Source organism: Cygnus atratus, chromosome 27 (assembly GCF_013377495.2).
Source record: "Cygnus atratus isolate AKBS03 ecotype Queensland, Australia chromosome 27, CAtr_DNAZoo_HiC_assembly, whole genome shotgun sequence".
In the NCBI taxonomy this organism is placed as follows: domain Eukaryota; kingdom Metazoa; phylum Chordata; class Aves; order Anseriformes; family Anatidae; genus Cygnus; species Cygnus atratus.
The window spans coordinates 3107202-3124435 of record NC_066388.1 but is presented as its reverse complement, the minus strand read 5'-3'; the positions used below and the strand labels follow the sequence as shown (position 1 = coordinate 3124435).

At 42.6% G+C, this 17234-nt stretch overlaps 1 protein-coding gene across 3 annotated transcripts in view; it reads right to left on the bottom strand.

The window, feature by feature from the left end:
- The window catches only part of PPP2R2A (protein phosphatase 2 regulatory subunit Balpha), a 38471-nt gene that overhangs the window by 5787 nt on the left and 15450 nt on the right, over positions 1-17234 (bottom strand). For 2 of the 3 annotated variants that reach the window (XM_035562807.2, XM_050715780.1), the window contains exon 3: positions 3720-3817. In XM_035562807.2, coding sequence (XP_035418700.1) covers positions 3720-3817 — 98 coding nt within the window. Of the gene's footprint in view, positions 1-3719; positions 3818-13078; positions 13153-17234 lie in introns of those variants that run through there. The other variant, XM_035562808.2, reaches the window with a different exon arrangement.

The window sequence follows — 17234 nt, the reverse complement described above, 5'->3', positions numbered from 1 at the left end:
CAACAGCAGCTAGCCTGTTTGACACACTAAAAACCTCCTAACTTGCACAATTCTTCTTCTTTCTAAAGGCTTTGTTTCAGGCAGCGGCTTCTGAGCTCTAACACCACTGCAGGGATGGAACCTTGCGTTCCCTCCGACGGGTATGGTGGCAATACTGTAGCCCCTTTGAAGCAATGCTCACTCGGTGTATCTGAGATGAGTTCAGGCTTTATTTTGTGCTAGATTCCCGTTCCACCTGTTTCAGGAGGTTGCACCATGAGATTCCTTTCCTGTGATATGTTCTTGACTAGGGACTTCGCTCCTTCCCTGGTGCACCTCACGTCCATCCATTCGTTTCATCCCTTAATGCCTCACTAGGACGTGCTTCTCGATACGATCCTTGCTAGCCCACATTTGTCACATTCCCTGCATCACTGTCTCTTGCTTCATACCCTGCCATTAATGGCTGGCAGGAATCCTCACATTTTACAATAAGCTTCAGGGGAAGGGAAAAGTGGAAAAAACGCCTTAGAAATAATTTGGCACTAGAATATTGTACCACACCTATCCAATTATGCTGGCTTTCCCACCTCAGAGAACGGAAGGAACTTTGTTCCAAGTTTCTGTTAGACCTAACAAGTTCAGCAGGGTTGCTGCATTCAATAGGCAGCTTCTAAAGAAAATCTCTTGAGCTTTAGGAAGTGCTGGTCATGATTCAGTGACCTTTCCTTCGGCTCCATACTTACCATAATGATTCAGTCTTAAACACATTTCTGGTGTATCCTGTTAAAGCTCTACAGGACTAGAATATTTATAATCAGTCGTACACGAAGTCCATCCTTGGGATGGAAAGCAAACTTTCGACCATCAGATCATCACACAGCACGCTTAAAACTCCAAACAAGACTACGTACTGGCCCAAGTGCCTTATGTTAAATTCCAATTTAGGTAATTGCAGGCTGCCTACGCAAATCCCGCCTTCAGTTTCAATTAGAGCCAGTATTCATTTCCTGCCTGACACCTACGTAATGCCACTTGCTTTGCTCCGCAGAAGGGCTGCCACATTCCAGCCCAGAGGCGGCAGCATTTTGGTGGGGGGTGCTGCACAGCCCTGTGTAACTTTACAGAGTGCTTCTGTTTTTATGGTCTGTAAATGACTCAGGAATGCAGCGTGACAGAAGGTAGGATGTAAATCTAACCAGAAGACTTAAAAACAATGATCTCGTGGACCATCTTTTATATAAAACTTACCCTAGCCAGTCTGACCCATGGCACAACCACCTGCTGTGGCAGGGAAACCAGTCCCTGCTGCTCGCTGCCCCAACACCAAGGAATGAAACTGTCCAAATCCCGTGCAGTTCAGTGTGGTAGCCTTCTTACTACACCCAGACTCACAGATCAGAAGGGCATGAACCACGGGTTATGCATAAAAAAGCCAAATATTTGAAGCCAACTTACTTGAGAACATGCAGTAAGCCATTTAAGCCTTTAGCTACATTAAAGGGTCCATAAGGGATGTGAGCAAACTAATGCCCCAAGAGTTTGTGGCTGATTATGAGCTACAGGAAGATTACAGTAAGGATACCCCCCTACATGCTGTGCTCATCACAGGCCGTGGCCAAAGAAACCCAGTGAGAGGCTAAGTGCCAGGAACACCCCGCTAGGTGGCACCAGCTGACCAAAGCGATCTGCGTGCAAAGCCAAGTGGCTGCACACCAGCAGCAGATAGCAACTTGTGCTGGGGAACCGTGGAATTCTAATTCTTGGGGTTTGCACATCTGAAATTGCATCAAACGCCAAGGAAAGAAGTAACAGCACGAATTCTCCAGGCAGTGAGATGGCAGAAGTGCCTTTTTGCCGCCCCCCCCTTCAGTAAATAAATTCTAATCAAGTCAACTTCTAACTATAGGTTTAAAACCAAACACTCCATCTCAGCTTTCCCACTTTTATGGTGGGAGAAGAAACCCTTTCAGCATCAGAAGAGTTGTCTTAGAACTCTACAAAGACCAAAAGAACAAGCATAAAATGAAAAAATACCCTTACCCCTATAACCTAAAAGAGCCAGGTTTCAGCTCCCAGTACTGCGAGAGGCTTGGTTTATTTTTAATAAAACCTTTAGGTGACTTCATTTATATTACTTTCAGAACTGGAAGCTGTGCTCCTAAATCACTTGGACATTGCAGTATCTTGTAATGTTTTAAGACTAATAGAGACTTCAACAAGATCAAACACTCAATTCTTAATATTTCATCTTCACATCCAAGAGATAAAGTGGATTAAGTTTTCAGCAGTCCTTTTATCTCTAGTTTTAGTATTAGTTAGGCTACTCACTGCATAAAAAGCTTAGAACTAGAAAATCTAGCTTCAAGCTTGCACTTTTCACATGAAAATAAAAGTAGCGGAAAAATATTCAGTAATCTCTATTGATAAAAACAGATTGCTTTGGTTGCCAGGTGGGTTAATAATAAGCCTCAGCCATTACTCATATGCAAACACTAACACTGATTGCTTATTTTAATAATAGGATACCCTAACTTCCAGTATTCAAACCATCCAGAGACACGCCTTGACGGTGACCTGTTATCCTCTGAAGACCAAAAGAAAACAAAGCAATGGATTTTGTATCCCTTTGCTGAGAAAGGGACCTAAGACTATTGTACTGGATGTTCTTTTCTAACTCAGGTCTTCGGTAACCTCACTGCTCGGGTGTAAGGGTAAACAGCTGAAAGCCAGCTAAGTACATGCTTACATTCTAGAAGAGATGGAGGAATTCTGTACCTGATGCAGGGATGGGATGCATCAGAGAGAGCAGATCTCATGGGGGAATAAAAAGCTGTAATCAGTATATTTACAGCATAAATTAAAAAGTACATTGAGTGCAGCCATTCAAACTTGGTTTATATTCAGAAACAGCAACTCAGACCCACCCACAAACATACCTTCTGTGGGGAAAACAATCTGTCAAGGTACCAACGTCTACAAGCTTTGACTCCACCAAAAGGAGTCAGTCAAACTGGAACTTACTTTCCCTCCATGTTTTCCAGTGCTGTACTTTAAATTAGACATTAAGCGCTACCAACAAATACTGTTCCATATAAAAGATAAAGCAGCTAGTCAGTTTAAAAGCTAATTTCAAATGTGAGCAAAATTACTGCGGACATGAAGAAAAACTCTAGCTCCAGTTCAAAAGCAACATGGGAGACATAGCCCTACAGTTTTAAAAGAATTCCATCTAGCACTAAGACTTTCATGTGACACATTTTAACTAGCAGAAAATCCTAGACCCTTGTAAGGAATCGATGTTGACAGAACCTTGAACTATTTTACCTGATTGATATCAGAATGGAAAAGGTCACAGCTACATTCACATTTAAGAGCGGTTCTTATTTCCCCAACTTACAGTGAGATCTGAGATAACAATCCCAGCCAAGTCGAGCACTGTAAGATGATGAATTTTAGCTTCCCCAAGGTCTTCAGGTGTCCTACCCTTGCTCCCCCACCTCACTTTAAGCAGTGCCTGGACGACAGCTGACGACAGTGTTAAAACTGAAGTCATTTCTAACAGCATCACCAAGTTTTAAGTAATTCCTTTACTTTCACATTTCATTATTTTAATCACTTATTATGCAAGCATATGCTCTGTGTGGAGTTTGTTATAAAAGCATGTACCTTTCCTTTAAAAAGGAAATAAATGGGAACAGAGGAAAATACTAAACGTACTTTAAGTAGTTATCACTCACCTCCTGCTCCTGTTGAAAGATGACGACTCTACCTCCTTTGTCTCCTGTTGCTAACAACTCTCCAGAATGGTTAAATTCTACTGTAGAAATTATATCCGCTGCAAAGGAACAAAAATAAAGCCCAGAAATTAATTAATTTAATAATAATTAATAATAATTATTCTTGTAAATACTCAATGATCAAGAAAGCTGCCATTATAGATAAAACCGTACACTTCAATTCCCCTATACTCAGGTTATAGAATGCAAGCCGGAGCTCCTTTAAAGATATAGAAGTAGCTTGTAAAAGTTACATACTTGAAAACCCATTACTACTTCAGCAGCAGAGGTTCAGTTGTCTGCAAGTTATTTTAAAGGCTTTACCTGGTCACTTCTTACAACTGTTTTTGTTAGGACATCTGCTCTAGGGTAGGGATAGAAAGGGATGTTCAGTACAAACTGTAACATTGGTGAGCCTCTGCCTACAGGTATTGCTACATTTTCTGAATTCCCATAGAAGAACTGGACACAACCACTACCCATCAGATTTTTTATTTTTAAGGACTACACACATTTGAGAACTTAAAGGAAAAACTCTGAGGGTGGAGCTGTTCAGACATCAGCATCTAAGGAATGCAAGGATGTGGAACAAACAGCTGCAGTTGGCTCCAAGTTCAACAGGCTGACTCAAAAACCCGAGTACCTTTTTGGGATGAGCAAGCTTTACATTACCAGGTATTTCTACATGAGGTGCTAAAATTAAATGGTGAATATACATAGACAGAAGTCAGGTAATACTGAATCGATCTGCTTACAAAGCAAAAAGATAGATAAAAGGATAAAGGACATCGCAGCTCAAGCACAACTCGTGTTTTCAAACACATCCCACAATACTTTCAAGTATTAGAAGGCAGACCATTCTGTGAACACCAACGTCAAGTTGCAGTTGCACTGTATTAGAGCTACATAAATCGGGGTTTCTGCAGAAGCAGGTACCTACGCTTTGTACGTACACAACTCAGGCTATCGCACTTCCATGTTAGTCTACGGTAGACAAGCAGCGTCCAGCTTTCCTCTTGGATGGCTTTTCATTTCGTGTTTCGGAGCTTAGAAAAGCCCAGTACATGCTGTACAAACTGAAAGCCACTGCTAACCATCCTATCAACAACAGCATCTTACAGATAGCAACGGCGTTATTGCATTTTGAAGTAAAATGAATACAAATCTTGCATGTTTCAGTAGCGAAATGAAACATACATCATTCTTGGTTGTCCTAAACACAGGGGTGGTGGCCTCTGAGGACATGAGCAAGCTGTTCCTTACTGGCTGCATTACGCAGCAGCTCCAAGCACACAGCACATACACAGCACAGACGTCTGAGAACTGCCCAATGCAAAGGCAGCCTCGACAAGCAGGCCAGCCCCAGCTGCAACATCCCCAGAGGTAAAAGATGCAGAGTCAGAATCTTGGCATGGAGCTCAGTCGCGTTTTTTAATATACAGCACAGACTGCCACAGACCCAGGGATAAGCACAAGTTTATCTTAGCTCCATCGACCTTCCTCACCACGATTATATGGCAGCGCTGAAACACACAGGCTGAAATTCCTCAAGAACACTGCGTTAGGAACATAAATATGATACAAGCCTATATGTAGAGAAACCAGGATCCAGATCACTGATGGTAAAACCTGGATTTGAGTGCACAGAGGGATGCTTTTCTTCTGGAAGCTAGCTGCTACTTCGTCCGTCCGTTCACAGAACCCTGAACAAGATCAAGTGATTCCTCCCCCATCTGTAAGGCTTGAAACTACACCCCACGTAGATGAGGATGTGACATTCGATGTGTACCTTTCACAGGTGGACAAGGTATATATAACCTTAACATAAAATTCATCAAATCTAGTGTGCAGAAAGTGAAGTGCAAACCAAACTGATTCTGATTGCTCCATACAATGCTGTATGTATCCACTCCCTACTGCTATAATGCTCTAATAGGAAAAGACCTTAAGGAAGTTAAGAATTAATTACTAGAGGAAAAGCAAGATACCTCACCTCTTAACAGTGAGAAGTACACACACAATTACCATTTTGAAAAGCATTCAGAAACAACACTGCAAGCTGAGCCAGTGTTAAAACAGAAGATAACACAGCACTGTATCAGCAGACCTACATGTGGGTATGCACAAGAGGAAAAATTTGCCTTAGAAATCAAATATACACATCTAAGTATATATTCATCATAGCACTTTTTGATGAAAGTTTTGATGAAAGCCACCAAGAAGTTTTGCAAGGTCAAAGGCCTTCAGATTGAAGCCTTACAATCTGTAGCAACAGCAGCCAGAAGTCCTAATTTAAAGGATGAAAATCCCATTTTCTGCAGTTTGCTGATGTACTTTTTTCACTGTATTGTATACAACTCTCACACATCACAGAAAGCTAACCACTTTTCTCTAACAGTTCTAGACATCCTCACCTTTTGCATTTATTTTAATTTTCAAGTTCGTCTGAACTTGGAGACCACTGATGTGCAGAAGTTGATGCAACTCCTGCTTCGTCGATAGGCTCAACTCCATCCATGACCGAACTTTCGGCACCAACACCCCCACGCCTCCAAAAAACCCGGCAGGCTCAGACAGTGCTGACAAAACTCACTGGTGACCAGCTCTATGCAGAAGATATTTTCAAGTACTTGGACCAATTTCATTTTCAATTAGAAAAAATACATTCCTTATCAGCAACCACAACAGAAAAATAAGTAATTATTTTTTAATTCAAGATATACCTATGGAATTTTATGTGCCGTCTACACTGTGAGCTTGGACTACTCTCCTTCCAAGGACAAAACCAAACGTGCTGGAAAAGTAGCCAGAAAAATGCTTTCTTCTTAACTAGTCCCACAACAGCACCGAGATGCATATTTTACACAAAATCAGTACAGGAGAACAAAGCAACCAATCATGCATTTTAAATCCAATAACTCACCGTTAAGGATATTGTATTCCCATACCTTGGTCAAAGAAAGAGACAGACATCAAGGCACTGGTGGTGAACTGGGCGGATTTAATAGTGTTTGCGAATTGACAGGGGAAGCATTTCATCTTCCGCAGTGCACTGATTCGCCTGTGTGTTTTCATCTGTATTAACACCCTTGTTGCCAGATAAAAATCAATGTTATCCTTTGCTTTTCAAATGGTAACTATAATTCCCAGGATAGCTACGTGTAGGGTTATTTTAGTCCTTCAGTGCTGCAACGAGCCAGAGAGCGTGTATAGATCGTGCTGCCTTCTCTGCCTCCTCCCTTTTAGGCGTGCTATTTTTTGCTCCGGTCTCTAGGTGGGAGTCTTGCAAACACAGAGGGCTGCTCTCCCTGCCCAGGAGCCCGCACACGATCCTTTCTGTGTGCAAACAGCGCTGGGGAGGAACACAGCAGGGAGCAGACGTGTACGGTGCTCTGCTGTCACTACCACCGGTGGCTGTGAGAAAGGGACGCATCCCATTGCTTACCGCCGAATGCACTTCAGTGCCTTCCTCTTCAAGCACCGCTGCCAGAGATAAGTAACCACCCGAACCTTATCTGATAACCATGCCCCCACAGGATACAGTTAGAGCAGCAGCATCTGTTAGGAGACTCGCACGGAGTTACCAACACACAGCAGCCACGCCTCGACAGGTCAGATGCGCAGATCTTCTCCCCCCAGCACCTCAGGACATCTTTGACACCAAGATGAAGCGTGACACTTCAGCTGCTGAGGTTTCAGATGTTCACTACAGGGCAACATCAGGCACACACGACACAGACATCATCCTGACAAAACCAAACCCAATACAAATGGCCATCTATGGTCCCACCATGTTCTTGCAGTACCTGCATTAAGTCTATCACTTATGTATCAACTTGGGGCAGACACTTTTAGGTTACCCTAATCTGTCCTTGAACATTTAAATATAGTTGTCCTTTAGTTCCAATAAATATCCCTTCATAGACACTTTTGTTACCACTGTCCACACACTTCTGAGACCTAAATAATGGCTCTCATTGATCTGAAGGCAAAGAGAAATATGCACAACCTGAAGTCCATTTGCTATTGTGCCTGCACGTCACAAAGGGAAAACGTGCAGCAGGTTGGCTGAAGTGCTACAAACCAGGCACAGAACTACTGAACAGTTCCAGCCCCCCAAAGCAGGAAAAGTCTCCACAGCGCAACTGAGCCAGTGATCTTGAACATCCTAGAAAAACAAGAGGATGCTCCTGGCCCCTGACCTCCTACCACACACCCAGAGGGCAGAGGCTGCTTCCAGGGAGCCCTCAAAGCCTCCTGGAACTCCCCCTAGATGCAGCAACTACCACCTGATCTCTTGCAACTGCTTCTGACATTACTTTTTCTTCTGCTCATGTTCTTTACTTTTACAGCCTGCTCTAGCTTTGTATGCATTAATGTGAAGATATATCACTAATGCAAGTGCTTCAACAGAAATCACAACTACCACAAAGTCCAGACGCTTGTCTTCACGAGACTGCAGTAGTTTTTTGCATGGTAGACACGGACACAGGGCACATCCAACTTGCCTAGAACACAATGAAAAGTGCTCAGAGCCAGGTGTTTAGCTCTGACAGAACAGGGGAGACTTCGTGGCAGTGGCTGGGGAGCAGGGAAGACATCTGTCTCCAGCCTTGCTGATGGCTAAAGCCACGTGCCCACAGTCCATGTGAAAGGGAGCCGTGCCAGAAGCTCCCAAGCAGCTCCTACTGGTGGCAGACATTTCTTCCAGTAATACCCTAGCAAGAGAATCATCCCAACACAAACCTGGTTTGCGTCCTAGGAGTTTCTAAAAATGGCAATCATGAGTTATGAATTTTTAGTCAATTCTTGTAACAGATTTTTTTTATTTTGGGTGACTCACCTTACAAGATAATGACAGGGCTGAAAAGCCTGGTGTTGTACCACACTAATTCACAGGTAGTTCCAGTAGAGTATGAGTAGGTAAATACCAAACAGATAAAATGGCTGGAAAATGGGACTAAAACAAAACCGACAAACAGTAATATAACTAAAATCCTGCACAATGTCCATGAGGCAGGATCCCAAGCTCGCCCTCATACCAAACCAGAAAGTCCAATTGTTTTAAAACGTTTTTAAGGGGGACCAAGACCAAGATTATCATCACTAATGCAGAAAAAGCTCCATTTCTTGCTTAGGAAGTGCTTTCTTTTACAGTTGTTTTATTAACATATTTCATTTTGCTGCTAAGTGTATACAAAGTGGCACTTGAATCCTGAATCTAGCACGTGAATCTTGCATTTTGTTCTGCTTCCAGCCCCCTAATACACACCTTGCAAAGCTGAAACACCTCCAAAGCACCCAGGTCTTCCTCCTGGAAGAAAAACTGCCCACAGTCTGGGTTTGATAACACAACATCTGCTTCTTGAGAAGTAAAAGGTACTTGAATGCTGAAAATAACGTGACTCTAGGACCCTGTGTAGAAATGTAGCCATGTCCAGCAGGATAAAACACTGAGGCCCCAGACCGAAGGGCTTACGAAAGATGACCAGTTTAAATGAAAATAGGTAAATTACAGTGCTCCAAGACTGCTGAATAATAAACCCATCTGACATCTGAAATACTTTTTCCACCCCCCCACTTTAAAGAACAGCAGTGTTTGAAAGCAGAAACTCAGTGACAGATACTGAAAACCAGTCGTGCACTTCAGGGGCTTCACACACTTTTCAGCAAGGGTATGGGAATTCTGAACAAAAAATCAGACAAAATTACAAGCAGGCTTTCTGAACCATCAGAAGCTTGTTGGTTTTTATCCTGAAGTTTTCCCACCGTTGACAAGTCTACGGAATAAGGCAACAAAACAACTTAATCAATCCAAACAAGCAAAAAATACTTTAATCCAATGACTTAGGTTCCAGAAGGCCCATTGTGAGCCTGAAAAGCAATTCTCTATTAAATTTGTTTCCAATAATAGAATAAAAGGTATTTTATTAGTACAGAAGAGGCTATCTATTTTAATGTACCATGAACTTTTTCTAAACTCTGCTTATAAAACATGCTTGGTAGGCAAAACATGTCACCTACTCTACAGCAGCAAGTCAATCATGGCAGCGAACAAAGAGTGTCTTTATTTCACCAGACCTAAGAGGTTTCTGTGCAAGTTTTTGGAATCACGTTGATCTGCTGCCTAAGCAGAGAGCAAGTAAATCAGTATGTTTACACAAGTGGAGCAATCTCCTGATGTTTCTAAGGACTGAACAAAGAATTGTAGTATTAAAAAGCATTTTGGTGCTCCTTCATTGTTTATACACCTTCCCAGTGGCTCAAAAATACCATTTCTGGAATTTTCCAAAGGAGTAACTGAAACAAAGCTCAGCTGCAATGCAGAGCAGATTACTTACAGGTTGTAATTCTGTCCTGAGGAGTAAAAAGACAATTCACTGACCAAATGTGGAGGCCACGACCCCAGTTTGCCAGCCTTGTGTACAGGAGAAGCTGCTTTGATCGAATCAAACATCAACTGATCATCCAAGGATACTTCAGAACCCATCTGGAATGGGTAAACTTCAAGAAACTAACTTTTAGGATCATTAAAACCCAAGGAAGCTCAAAACATCTCAAACTGAGGAAGCAGCACAGAAATTGAAAACCATTATGAGCTTTTCTTCCTAGATTATTTCTAAAGACAAAAGACAGCACACTCAAAACTGAGCAAGGGCATTTCTCCAGAACTTGCAGACCTCGGGCGTCTGAAATAACTTACGAATTGCTTGGTCCTTTCTAACCCAGAGTTAAGGAAAACTCTCCTGCTTCATTTCAGACCACTAGGTAGAAGTGACTTCTAAACACCCTCACTTAAATCACAGATAATGACAGAAGTCTGAGACTTGTTATTGGACTTTCTCTGGTGTTTTTTTCACTGATTAGGTACATAATGCCTAAATAGTCATTACTGGAAATGAAAAAAGCAGAATAGCTCTGGAGTAAGCTCCTCCAAGGCTTCAAATATTTGAAGAAGCTGCACAGTGCACTCTGCACATCCGAGTCATCCCAACACCACCCCATTGTTTGCATGATTTCAATGTATCACACGTATCGAGAATCCTAATATAACGTACATTAAATCTCTGAAGCTAGATAGCGAAGTGTTAAAGAGAACAGGAAAGCTGTTTAAATAAGATTAGGGAACAGCAACAATACATGTGTGTTTGCAGAGAAGAGGGCTCCCGATTCAGACTATTACAACTATAGGCACCAGGGAAAGAACAGAGCGAAATGACAGCATGAAAGGAAATGCCCTCTGCATTCCAGCCCCATCCCTAATTTATGTGTGCAGAGAGGGGGAAGGGAACCCCATTCTATAAAGTCGCCGTGACCCGTTTTGCTATTGACTTCATTTCCCTTCTCTTCATTCACTTTCAGGAGTGATTCTCCGCATTCATTCCGTCTCGCAGAAGTGACCAGGCAACAAAGGGAGAGCAGCGCGGATAAGGCATTCCGGCGGTTCAATTTACTTCTCAAGAGTCATTCCAAAGCCCTTTAAAAAGATCTCTTTGCTAGCAGAGGGCATTAAAAATATATTATTTCCTCAGAAATAATGAGGACAAAGTAAAATATATGCAAGGCAGAAGGGAAGAAAGGGGATGTCTGTGGCAAAACTTTTCACTCCTGTGCCACGAAGGCTGGCAAGAGCCAGCTGGTTGCTTGTTGTCTCCCAAGTACCAGTCTGCCCCGCTGCTGCATGCAAGGAATGCACAAAGCCCCTTAATGCAGAGGGGAGGGAAATTTGTAGGACACCAGCTCTGCCCTGGAGCTGGCCCTGCCAGAGTGAAAGCCCAAGCAGGCAGGAGCCAGAACTGCAGCTCGAGCAACAGACAATCAAGCTGCTCTCGTTGGCTTGTGCGAGGCTGGGAAAGCTACACACAGGGAAGAGGAGTCCCACAGAATCCCATCACATATCCTCTAGCACCCACCATTCATTTCCAGCCCTCCAGGCCCTGTGATGCTGAAAATAAAAGACAAGCCATCATCAGGAGAAAGCTTATCTCCCTGTTGATTTGGAGAGCGTTGTAGTTCTGTTTGACAGAGGTATCTGAGCACTGAGAGTGTCCCAGTCCTATGTACGTGTGCATACAAGTGCAATGCACGCATACACCCAGCACTAGTCCCAGTGAATACACGTAGCACTTCCCATCTCAAGTTTACTGCATGTGCTGCTTGCCCTAAGTAAAATAACCAAACACAATCCTTGTCAAACAGTCCTAAACGAGCCATACTTCCCCTCCATTTATTGGACTTCCCTACATTCCTATTTCATTTCTTATTCACTGCATTTCTTCTCCCCTTCTCTCTCCAACCATGCAATTTTTTGAAGAAAAAATCACTTTATAGAACAGACAGGCCCTAGTTCAACTCGGAGTTGAACTTCGATTTACTCATTACACTTTTATAACTTTCTATTCAACTCCCTAAAACAAAGGTTGGACCCCTCCTGACTCCCTCCTACTGACGTGACAGTGATGCCAATCTTAACCTCGTTAGCATTGGTTTTCATGTAAGGCTAGTAATTTTCCCAACAACATCCACAGAAGAAACCAACCCAAGTCCATTTGTCCCGCATGAAAGAAGCTGCTCCTGTCTGCAAAGCAATAGTGAGAAGATGACGTTCAAATTGCAGAAAACAGAACTGAAACACAAGTAAATCTCTAATCCCTTTACAAAAAGACACTTATCGTGAAGTTGGAATAACCATGAACACACAGGTGAATTGAAGTGTTTTACCAGGGTAACAGTACGAACAGGGAGCAGAACCACTTTACCAAAATACAGTGCCTCCCACCTGGAAAGCCAGCTCCTTGAACTTTCAGAAATCTTCGCACGATCTTAAGTTAACTAAGATATCAAAGCAACTTCCCCATTTAAAAGCAGTTCACAGAAGGCACACTCAGTACGACAATTTAAGTTGTGCAGGGAGTGGCATATTGAACGTTTTACTGCTTGTGTTTAGTAAACAATCGCTGTGCCAGTGTTGTTTGTGGGTCAACACTGGAAGGCTTCAACATCTCCACTCTCCAAAGTTATCACCAGTTTCCTCACGTCCCATTTTCAGACCAAGGCAGGGGACCAACAAACAAGCGTGCAAAACCAGCAGCAACTTTCAGAAGTTGCAGGAATCATGAGAAACATTACACACACCACCTCTGACAGATGTTACCATCGTCTCAAACCTTCTGGATTTGCAGAAGGCTATCAAGCTGATGACCAGAATGCCAATTAAATGCATTTCTGTCTACTCATACAGTCTTCACAAGCTCACGCTTGCAACAGATCCCTAAAGGTAAGAATTTGACAGTCCAAAGAGAAAGGAAATGGATTTAAACCTCCGACCACTGGCTTCCTGTTTCCATCTATAGTAGGAAATTCAAAGTCTCCCGTATCCATGACTCCAAGACACCTGTGGTGGCACAGAGAAAACAGAGATGGCAAACAGCAGCAGTCAAAGCACTCCTGAAAACAGATGTGATACACAGCAACATACACTGATCGCTCGGTGCTTCCTACTGCCTAAAATGACAAAATATCATTTTAAATTTCATCTTTGTGAAAGGAGTTTAAGCATTCACGTTAAAATCAGTGTAAGCTTTAGGAAAGAACTTTTAAACGTTACATTGATTTAAACTTGATTGATCCACTATAGAACTGGTGAAGCATTAGCTGTACCACAATTACTGTAACCACCGGGCTCTGACTGCAGAAGTTTTTATTCCTGCTCACCAAGTCTGGAACTGCTTCTGGAATTCCTTTTATGCATACAAAGTTCACTGAAAATTTACAGAAGAAAAAATAAAGGGCTGGTAGGCTGTTAGCTGAAAAGAATCTTGAACTGGTGCCTTGAAACCACTTCATCCGATGAAAGCATTAAATAGAGTTTTGGGGTTGTTTTTAACCCCAAATTAGTTTATTAATAAAGTGCTTCAAAAATTACAGTGAAAAATTCTTCTTTTCTTCAACTCCTAACAACAGCAGATAGAAGAATGTTCTCTCTACATAAACAAATGCAAAGCTGTTTGGTTTCTGGATAGAAACCATTAACCCTCATCACCCTGATTAATTACTTTCTATTTTTAAACCTTGAGAAAGGACATTACTGCAGTTCCTTTCAGAACACATGCATAGGAAGCCAATAGGCAAACCCCCTTCTTCCCCTAGGTGAAACAGAGAATAAATTGACCGCAGCAGTGTCTGTAGCTCACAAGATGCTGGAAACCAAGGCAGCTCCCAGCACCCTTGGCCTTCCCTCAGCTAGAAGGCATCTGGTTGGGAGAGCACAGGAACGTGCCAGCAGTCGAGCTGCAACCAGAGGGACAGGAATATAAACTTACAACAAGCCAGGCCAGATGCAAAACAACAAAAATTGCCACCAAACCGGCTGCCTAGACTTAGGCACCGTGTATTTAACCAGCAGGGTTAGCTTAGCTCCAGCATCAGTGGATGTAGAAACTGAAATTTAATTAATTGCGGCACAATTAGTGCCCTTTCCATATCCCCTGGGAGCTGTCTTCACCTACCTGCTACTAGGACCTCTGAGGGTATGTTTTCTGCACACAACTAAGCTGACCTACCTTATGATCTTTCCACCCTGAAACCGGGGGGAAAAAAGAACTTCCTTGCATCTGCTGCATGAAGAGGAAAGCAGCTCTGAAAGATCACCACTATCCAAATAATTCAATCTGCAAGTTACTGCAAAACAGAGAAGTTACCAGGTCAAACCAGAGCTGTTTTTCAGCTCAACACACGCTAGATCAGCCTGAGAATACCACAGACTCAATAAAAAGGGATTGTTTATTACCTGACAAGAACTCCCTTGAGTCTCCAAAGGCATCCGCTGTCCTGAAACCACAAATACCATTGTTCTGGACTTTTACAATACTCTGTGAAAGCCAAGTGAGCCTCAAGGTGGTCTGAAGCACCACCCAAGTGTTTTCAGTTCACATACTTTCTAGCCTTGCAGGAGGCCTCCAGGTCCAAACTCAAGGAAGGTCAGGAAAATAACTAAGACGTGTCCCCTCTTCAGATCTTCATGCAGTTCAGCTTACAGTTTTTCCCCTGAAGAATACCCTTAAAAAAGATCTGTTCAAACAAATGGGATTCTACCTCATTAGCACAGCAAACATATTTAGAAAGATTAACAGACACACACACACACGGGGAAAACTTTACTAGGAGAAAGCACTGGCAAGTGATGAGCATTCAGGTTAAGTCTCTTAATGCACACGCTTCCCCAAACCCCGGTATTCCTTAAAATATGACAGGAAGCGCCTATTTGCTTTTCCTATTCACACTAATTCAGGTCTATTGTTGGCTGAAACAAAGGTCTTTCAGCCCACATCACCCGTTCCCAGGACATTTGACACCAGTTTATTAATATCATAAACATAAGAGGCACAAGTGGCAGAAATCCAGCCCCGCTCCTGGTGCCCGTCTTAAATAACCTTAGAAAGGCGGGCAAGCAGCCTCACAGGTTGTGGAGCTGCAACGTTCGGTCACAATTAGGGACAAGCTGTTAAAGGTCACAGCTTCTCCTTGAGCCTGCTCTTTACAGCCTCTGCAAGAGTGCACGATCCCAAGAAACAGCTCAGGTCTGCCCACAACCCTTCCTGTCTGCAACCAGCAAATTGTTCTGACTTTAAATACAGAAGTAGCCAACAGCAAACCCAACACTTCAGCATTGTTAAATACTGGCCTGTTGCTCAATATGAAAGCTATTGCAGGGTTCAGTTTTCTAATCATCACAAAATTCAGCTGCTGAGAGCTTCCAACCTGAGAAGTTTGAATCTACTTTAATGCAGGGAAATGGGAAAAGCCACCTGCCTCCCCCCTACTGAGGATGTGCATTGCAGCTTTGCATCAATCCCTCTTCCATCACGCTGAAAAACTCCTCTCCCATCAAGGTCAGGACCATCAGAAAGACTGCGAGCAGCAGTGGCTAACCTCTGAATAACATCACCTCGAGAGGCTATGCACCCCTAAATTAAGCTGCTATCTAATACTCCATCAGAAAGGATGGCTTTGATGTGAGATATAAAGAATAAAAGACTTCAAGTATAGAAGACAGACTGTTTAAAAAAATCTAAACACGTTACAGTTTGCAATGTATTCCTTTTGAAAGTATCTACTACATAGAAAACATCTAACATTTTAAATATCTGGCTTGGGTACGTATGTGCTCCACTGCTGTCACAGCATACAACAGTCACACAACCTGGAAAAGTTACGTGTCCCTGCTTAGATGTAGATAAAGAAATCCAAAACCTTAGGTTTCAAATGCCACACAACTCTGGCAACCATTACTGATAGAATAAGTGATAGTGGCTGTCATTATGGCAACGGCATATCCCACATACAAAACAGTTTACAACAGCCCAGAACACTCACATAACCAAGCCTTGACTGGTTTACATACCCCAAAAATAATTGAAATAAACATGTGCTCCTTGGTGCTGCCGCAGCAACACTTCAAAAACAACTTCTTGTTTAAAACCCTAGATGAAATCTCAAAAATACGAGCCCAGAAGAACGTGAAGCTCGTGGTTTGCTTAAATAGGCAATCTGACAGCGTTTTCTGCCTCTACAGTGCATCCATACTACTGAGCACATGTTTTAAATATTCCTGCAGATGTAGCGATAACCTGACTAAATGATGCAGGAAAGGGTTTCCTCCACCTTGAGTTTTCTAGTTCCACGCATTACGCCTTTCAACATACTTTAAAAAGTGACTGTACTAAGCAATTCAACGTGCAGTCCACACTAGTTACATTTCAATGCAGAAACCCTGCTCAGCTAACAAAACCCATGCTGACTTATGAGATACTTCCCTGGAGAAAGATGACAGAAGGGTTAAATTATATTCATATCGTGGAGAATTCAGGGAGTTTATCATTTTTGTCCTTTATACAACTGCATACAGATCAGGCGTTATCTGGTTATAGGGGAACAAAATTAACTCAAGCAGCGACTACCTTCATGCCCACACTTTCTTTCAAGTAAGATCCCCTTAGGTGCCTGAATGTTCTGTCACTATCGCTCACAACACTGAGGGATTTACTGAGCAATACCAGGAGAACTGAGACAAAAAGGCTTATAAATAACAGATTTGATTATTTCTGCTCTACTACTACATTTGTCTAGCCTCAGTGCTCTGGTACATAACTTGTTCCAACACATTTTCTGCCTGCAGAGCTTTGCTTTACAAAGCATCGTAAATAAAGCTACAGCAAAACTGTTGCTGCATACCTAACTTCCAAGAAAGAACTCTCTCAGTTCTGACATTAAGGACAAAAAAAATCAGGATTACTCATTTTCCAGAATAAACTTTATGATGGACCAGAAAAATCAAATCACCTCTATTCAAAGAAGAGCAGCACTGCTGATTCTGGCTCTCCTGAAAACATCCCTGCTGACCTGCAGATAAAGGACATCCTGCTGCCATATGCAGGGTAAGATTTGGGAGACCAGGACTCCACCTCAACCCACTGC